The following is an 8466-nucleotide window of genomic DNA, read 5'->3' as shown; positions in this document are numbered from 1 at the left end:
CATGGAGTAAAGGAAAAGGTAGGGATATTTCAAATAAAAAAACAAAGATATTATTGGTATGGTAGTTTATAATAAATGTAACACTTGTTTTAATTTTATTTACATTAGCAGTTTGTAAACTGAACTGGTTTACAGCAACGACCCAGGCAATCTTTTGGTCAAATTTATTATATAAATTCATTAAAACAATTTTAAGATCATATATAGATATTTTATTTGCCTTAATGCTTTGAAGGAGTAAACATCAAATGTAGTCATCAAAAAGCATGTTACCTAGCAATATTGTTCTTTGGATAGGGTCGTTGTTGCACTGGCAGCTCGCCTATTACTATATCATTAATTGATAAATATTGCATACAGAATCATAAACTATAACATGAACATCCGGAGGAAAAACAAAAATTATTTAAATTAGGACCATTATCTTTAATAGACATCGAATACTAAAAAAGTTACTATATCAGGAGTGGATTATTTATGCCTTACATGTTACAATATGATTTCCATTAATAGATGCTGTTTCAAACCAAATCCAATTTTTAAACCGCCATGACTTTTTCATTGATGCAGGATGAGAAATGCCGAAAACAAAATGGAATTATTTCAGATTCATCGCTTTCAAGCTACATAATAACATATGAACAGTTTAGAATTCATTATAAAATACTTTCATTTTATTTCAATCATGATTCAATACTTCGGATACCTTACTAACTCCAATTTGGATGTAATGTGTTCTATTCATTGAAATTAATCCCGAGTCTCGTACATATTCAAGTTCAGGTGATCTGACAAATGTAAAATCCATATTGCATACATTTACAGCACACTGATTAACACCCTTGAAACATTTGTTCAAAATAAAAAATGAAGAAGTCGAAGTTCTAAAACAAAGAAACATCTCTGTTATATATATAACTTTGCTGTTAAAGGGATGAATCTTTCAAATAAAAATCTGGCACCCAACTGTGTTTTCTGCAATTCTCAGCCAACTTCTACAAGAATGTTACATGATCACATTGCGGTCTAAAAGTTGATATTGATCATTCATATTACTTAATAAATAATCGAGCTTGAAAATCATAGTACATTATGTATGTAGTTTGTTGAACATCAAAGCTAATAATAAAATTAATTAATGCATTAACATTACATATGTAGGGGCTAAATATATGTCATGCTGTAGTGAAAATGAGACTATTCATTCCCTCTGATGGAAACAATAACGTTTTGCTCCACAGCGACTCTTTGCACATTTTAATAAAAAATTGAATCACGATGATTTTAAGGTGCAGAGGTTCAACATCACTACATAATATATTATGCAACTTGTTTGATTGATTAATATAAGAAACACAACTGATCGAAGAAGTCTTAAACTATTTAATTCCGTATTACAATAAAACATATTTATTCAAAATCGTATTTATAGAATATCACATATTTGACAATCCTTTTCACAAAATCATGGAATGCAAACATCGCAGTTATGTATTATGAATCGTAGACAAAAGTAGAAATGGGTTCATGATTTGACTCTGCTAATAATAACTCAAATCAATTTCTTTGAGGATAAGCATTGTTACGCAATTAATTTTTAATCTTCCTGAGAACTTCGATGGTATACTTATTTATAATTCTGATAAAAGTACTAGACCATTTATTCTTTTTATTTTTTCACAGAAGTTACAAATATGGTTTTGATTTATTGTATATCAACTTTTGAGAACAATTAGGTAAAATAAAATCCTAAATTCACGCTTCAAAATATTGCAGTATAAAAAAAGTCAATTGCCCAATAAAAAATTTAAAGTGTCCAGAACTTATGTCCATTAACTTCATATTTTAAATCTCTAATTCATCAAGTTAATTGACATTTAAATAATAATAATAAAAAAGTACTTACAATTAAATTTTCTTTCAAATAATTGTAAACCTTAACTAATCTTAACCAAACTTATAAAAAAAAAAAAAGAATAATAATTTATCTTCAAGCCTAAATAAATGTAAGTTTACAAAAGAACTCAAGGATGCAAAAATTGAATAACTTCATCCCATATAATTCGTAAGTTAGGCAGTCACAAGAGATGACTATAGAAATACCATAAATATTTACAATACAAAACCTACAATGGCTGTTTAATTTCTGTTTGTATATAAAACTGGACCAACAAAATATCGATAGCCAAAAAGTATATATAAAAATTTTTTAATGCCAAAGAAATCACCAAAAAGTCGATTCCAAAATACACGAAAATAAATTATGATAGTAAATAGGATTTATACATTTTCTTTTGAATTCAAAATAATGACTATCTAAATATCAATATTTAATTTGTCAAAATCTGATAAACTCAATATGATTATGCCAATAAATTACTAATAATGCAAGCGAAATTATTGTTTTTTAAAAAAAATATTGCAAATTAGTAAATTTACTCGAATGAAATCAATTATCATGACACCATTGTGTCTACATTTACCGGCACTTATCGTCGATATTAAAACACCAACTTGAGTTGACAATTTTCAGAGGAGCAATATCAAAAAAGTGCACTGCACAAAAACATGTATTAAGGATGTGAAATATTGGAATTTGTATACAGAAAAATCATTAAATTGATTAACAGGTACAATGGGTAACTGGTTGTAACTAAAAACAAAATAACAAACAACCAGTTAATGTGGAAGGTCTTTGGTGCAAAACAATTAGGTAAATATATTTATTTGCGAGAAACTAAATGATCGGTGACTATTTACAATGTCTTCTTAACTCTGCATTCAAATGGAATATACAAGCATCCCCGTAGCTGTAAAGGAAAGAAAATACTTATTTTCCAGTGGGAAATGTGCAGCAAATTCGCAAATCATATAACAGTATCGCATGACGCAATATTTGTTTCGCAATATTCAATGTATGCATACAAAGTCTTTACTATCATTGAGTCACGCATTGTATTACTTAGATTGACAACAGATATTTGATAAAATCGCCCTAGCTGTATCGAAGTCGATCCGAACGAGTATCCATTAATACATTTAACATCTAACACTAAATGACTTAAAACTATTAAAAGGAGTAGGATACTTAGACACAAAATATCTATGTTAAATGATTATTAGTATATTCTCAATCAGAAGAACTGCAAATATTTTAAAAAAAAAACAAAATTACTAAGAAAATAATGCCCAACAATAAACCAAATACAATTGGTGCTGGGATTTAAAATGTTACAAATTCATTACAGAAGCAAAAAGAAAACTGTTTTTAAGGTCAAAATTACATATGCTAAAAATTAGGTGTACATAGAAAAATTTAGCTATCAAACATTTGTTTTTATCAAATTCATATTTTCCATCACAAATTACATATAACGCAAATAAAATCGCAAAATATTAAAAAAAACATATGAAGATGATGATGATTCAATCGCATCAATTTCACTTGTAACAGATAATCAGTGTAGAATGTTACCTTATTTATCAGAATTCTTATTCAGCTTAGCTGGTTGAGGTATAATAGTGATTTCATCATTAATTTTCAGCGGCTTCAGCAGGGAATCCGACACGTTGTTCTTGGAAGTTCCAGCGGAGTGGTTGTTGGTCAGGGACTTGCTCTTCTCCGTGACACGCTTGGCCACCACGCTGTGTGCCGAGTACACGTGGTTCTCAAACTGCTTGTACATACCGAAGGTAGCCGTGCACACCGTACACTTGTAGGACAGGTGCGCTGGCTTCAGGGTCATGTTGTGGTCGCGGGCCACGTGGTTTAGGAGCTTCCACTGATATACCTGAAAGACACGCATTACACATTGTAGAATATTATTTTCTTTCATATCTATCATAAATTCTTAACTCTAAGCTCTCAGCATATATATTTTTTGAATAATCAATTTGTAATATAATAAGAAAAATAATGAGTTAAGAAAAAAAAATTAATGGATAAATTAAAGTTATAGTTAGATTTATGTTGTTTATTGGCAATTTTTGTTTGAATTCCACTGTAATTATATAGTAACTTATATTTTCATAAGTTTAATCCATGGTAAACTTTCACTTACTTATTTGACTAATCAACTAATGCGTGTATGTTTTGAATAAATAAATATACATGGTGTGTCCGGAAATTAGTCAATATGTTGATTACAAAGAATTAATTGAACTTTTTGTTACAACACATCAAAATTCTTCAAAACAGGCTCCTCGTGCACTGATGCATTGGCTCCAGCGATTTTTCCAGGCATCGAATGCGCCACGGTAGGCTTCCTCCAGAATGCTCCTTAAGGCTGCGGTACAAGCTGCTTGGATCCCCCCCCTGATCTCGAAATGCTTTCTTTTCGTGTGTCCTTTCAGGCGTGGAAACAAAAACAGGTCAGGAGTAGCCAAGTCCGGACTGTAGGGGGGCTGGGAAATCATTAGAACGTAGATGTCCAGCTGGACGCATTGAATCCTGTGTTCCAGTCTTTTTAGCACTTCTACAAATTTCGCATTCACAGTTGTACCAGGTGGTACAAACTCGTGATGGACCACTCCTTTGGTATCGAAAAATGCAATGAGCATCGTCTTGATTTTGGATCTGCTTATCCTGGCCTTCTTGGGGCGATTGAACTTTGACCTTTTGCCGATCCGATAGAGCATCTTGATCATTTGAACAGTTCCCACCACAATCTTGCTAAGTTCAATGCAAAACTTGATCGCCATCCTTTCCTGTACCGAGCGCTGCATTTTTCATTTGTACCGTCCCAAAACAACTTCGCTGGAAACGCTTGTCCTTACTCTCCGGATGGCCGGAGAAGACAGCGACCCAGCGTTCGTTAGCTGACTTCCCCACTACCATTCTCAACTGGTCTGTGCGCGCTCCAAAAAAAACCACTGATATTACTTTCCGGACACACCATGTTTTAATAATTAGCACTATCACCGCAAGCGGGTATCTTTAGAGTCAGAAAATAAAAGACCGAGTGTGAAAATTAATTGGGCACATAAATAAGTGGAAGTGCAGATAAGTATTTTATTGAACAACTCATATCAAAATAAAAATAATATTTTTTAAATACCTAATAATTATTAATATTGATATAGGAATGTCAAAATTTTGCTTAAACTTACTCTGCCACAAGCAGGACAGCGACCAGCATCTTTACCCCTGTTGGCAGCTTCCTGCATAGAGCTTGTCACTAAACCATGTGAACCCAGCAAATGGCGTTCTAACCCCTGATCAGTAAAGAACCTATAAAATAGAAAATTAGTTTTAAAATATTTACACTGAAACCTCTTTTTGCAAGGGGGATACGTTCCACACAGTACCATATAAAAAAAGATAAATAAAACTAAAATAAGAACAAAGGTGGACTAAATTTTTTTAAAATTATTCCTTGCATAAAAATCATTTTGTATATTCATTGTACCTTAATTACTATTTTGCATACATACATTTATTAAGACATAAGTCCTGTGTTAAATTGTATAGAATATTTTCACCTTAATTTGAATGAGTCAAATCACAAAATGATAACTTTTACAGGAGACAATAAAAACATTGTGAATCAGTCATTTTGTATAAAACTTAAGTGGTTTTTAAAAATAAATATTTTGTTTTTAAAGTATACATCCAAACAAAAGTAAAGTATTGTACTGCCGTCATATGCAAAATGGCAGTTATTTACGGAAGCCGTATTTTGAGAAATGACACTTTTTAGTATTTATCAACTTGATGCAAATTAAAACTGTAAATTATCAAAAGTAAAAAACACAGTATGTCAATTCTATGGGCGGGGGGGAACAATCACATAAGTCAACTTATTATTTTTTGTAGTATGCATATAGTATGCACGTGTTCCAAAACACAGAAGTCAAATAACGTTATTAAGGATAGTATTATCAATGTAATTTATCACACAAAATAAATTTATTAGTTATCAGCTAAAAGTTTTCTCGGAGAAGAACCTTTTCTAACTTTACGCCTTAAACGACGTTACATTTAAGAGTTATCACATGACTACGTATTCCTGATTATTAGCAATAATAATAATAATAATAAATAATAGTATGGAGAAAAAGGGATATTTTTTCAATGTTACATTTGATTCCTGCAATGTTTGAGACACAAAAAGCTGTCTCCTGAAAATAAGGCATTTTGACTTATGTGGTTGTTCCCCCCGCCCATAGAATTTTTTCTAAAGCATAAATCCTATGTGTATCATATCTACACTGAGTTTTTGCTTATTCTTTATATTTTTCTCTCTAGATATTGTGTTATTGCTTAAAAAATATTATCATTTTTAGTACGGAGTTTTTTTTTACTGCTCATTGCTATATATTATCAAATGGTTTAAAATTTCTTGTAGAACATTACCCTATATTCAACAAATTTTGTGATTTTTTTCAAAAACCCACCTTTCTGCTTATGACGGACAGTGTACTACCAACCACCTGCTAACTGCAAGGAATATACATCTTTGAAATACGCGTTATTCAAAAAGTGTGTTTTATCTCCTTTCTGTCAACAATTTCTTCATTCAAATGACAGAGATAGATGGTATTTTGTAAGGTGAAAAATATTCAATACAATCTCAGATACAGAAAAAAAATTACTTATATTGTATTCAAATTAAGATGACGATATACTAAAGTACAGTTTAACAAGAACATCAATCAAAAATAACAAATAGCACATCAAACAAAATCAAATATTTTATTTACAATATGTAACGACCAACTCAAATAATTGAAAAATCATCAAGAAAATCCAGTCCTGAGAACTTAATAATAAATAAACAATAATTTTGTCAAACTATTTAGGTAATTAAAAATAGGAAATTAAAAAGAGGAGTGTGAACAAGTCTTACCTGAACTGGCACTTTTGACAGTTTAGAGGAGGTCGGTTGTATATCATCTTGGGGTGTATTTTAACCTTGTGTATCCACTGCATGTGGTTCCGGAGTTGGTCGAGGTCCTTGATGTAGCCGTCGCAGATCTCACAGATGACAAAGGTGGCCTTGGTGGTGGGCCCCCCAGCGCCGGCAGGCAGCGGCGCCAGCGGCGGAGGCGCGGCGGGAGGTGCGCGGGGCAGGGGGGTTATGGAAATGGACGGTTGGTGTTGCAACGATTTTGTCACCTGACCTAACGGATTGGCTTTGATTGTTGTCTGCCCTCCCTAGAAAAATACAATGAGGAACTTCAGCCCTACGGGAAGTTGGATACAAAAAATGTTTTCTTGCGCGCGGTAAAAATTAGAGCATTAAATTATATGGCAAAATTTCTTGAAAATGTACGAAAAAAAAAATCTTTTTCACCATATTTTTAGTTCAGCCCTACGGGAAGTTGGATACAAAAAATGTTTTCTTGCGCGCGGTAAAAATTAGAGCATTAAATTATATGGCAAAATTTCTTGAAAATGTACGAAAAAAAAAATCTTTTTCACCATATTTTTAGTTCAGCCCTACGGGAAGTTGGATACAAAAAATGTTTTCTTGCGCGCGGTAAAAATTAGAGCATTAAATTATATGGCAAAATTTCTTGAAAATGTACGAAAAAAAAAATCTTTTTCACCATATTTTTAGTTCAGCCCTACGGGAAGTTGGATACAAAAAATGTTTTCTTGCGCGCGGTAAAAATTAGAGCATTAAATTATATGGCAAAATTTCTTGAAAATGTACGAAAAAAAAAATCTTTTTCACCATATTTTTAGTTCAGCCCTACGGGAAGTTGGATACAAAAAATGTTTTCTTGCGCGCGGTAAAAATTAGAGCATTAAATTATATGGCAAAATTTCTTGAAAATGTACGAAAAAAAAAATCTTTTTCACCATATTTATTCAAACATTTGTATTTTCTACAACTTTAAAAAAAAAATTAGACTTTTCATAATTGTTAATCACATCATTATGAAAAAATAAATAGCTTAAAAGATTTACAACATTGGTGGTGTTGTTTTGTTGGTGGAAAACCAAGAAAGACATGACATGACAAAATGCGACAAAAATACTTAAAGATAGGCTTTTCAAAAGTCAAAATAATTGGCATACGTGCTTGAGAAAATGTATGGATGTAGGTAGAAAAAGTAAGGTCTGTATGCAAAGACAGAGTGATATGGCATTCTATCCTTTCTGCCTACAGAGAAACAGCGTGATGATTTGCTTGTTTGTATTATGAATAAAAGGGGAAAACATTGTTGTAATTAACATTTCTTGACAAATTTATAAAAATATTTTAAAAAACTTAATTGCTGTACGCCTAGTTTTACACATTAATAAATTGATAGATATTTATAAGAGAACTAATTGATATTTTTGGTTTACATCTCTACTTCTGCACATACATACGCATTTTCAAGAGCCAATTAAATAATTTTTACAAATAAAATCAAGGACTGTCTGTATCATAGAAAAGCAAAGCGTATTCTGAAATTAACTATCTCAGGAATTGTAATCACTCACAAATATTCAATCAAATTTTCAATCCGCAA

The 8466-nt window shown here is 31.6% G+C and overlaps 1 protein-coding gene across 7 annotated transcripts in view; it reads right to left on the bottom strand.

The window, feature by feature from the left end:
* Positions 1 to 1659: 1659 nt before the first annotated feature.
* MEP-1 (zinc finger protein MEP-1) overlaps positions 1660 to 8466 on the bottom strand; it is a 79911-nt gene continuing 73104 nt past the window's right edge. For all 7 annotated transcript variants that reach the window (XM_088224391.1, XM_088224395.1, XM_088224392.1 and 4 more), the window contains exons 6-9: positions 6849 to 7156; positions 5110 to 5230; positions 3476 to 3791; positions 1660 to 2810 (exon numbers count right to left, since the gene is read on the bottom strand). In XM_088224391.1, coding sequence (XP_088080517.1) covers positions 3477 to 3791; positions 5110 to 5230; positions 6849 to 7156 — 744 coding nt within the window. In that variant the 3' untranslated portion in view covers positions 1660 to 2810; position 3476. The remainder of the gene's footprint in view (positions 2811 to 3475; positions 3792 to 5109; positions 5231 to 6848; positions 7157 to 8466) is intronic.

Source organism: Micrasema longulum, unplaced genomic scaffold (genome assembly GCF_059751315.1).
Source record: "Micrasema longulum isolate JH-2025_06_02 unplaced genomic scaffold, ASM5975131v1 h1tg000281l, whole genome shotgun sequence".
Classification (NCBI taxonomy): Eukaryota; Metazoa; Arthropoda; class Insecta; order Trichoptera; family Brachycentridae; genus Micrasema; species Micrasema longulum.
The sequence above is the reverse complement of the archived record's forward strand: the minus strand, read 5'-3'. Positions and strand labels throughout refer to the sequence as shown.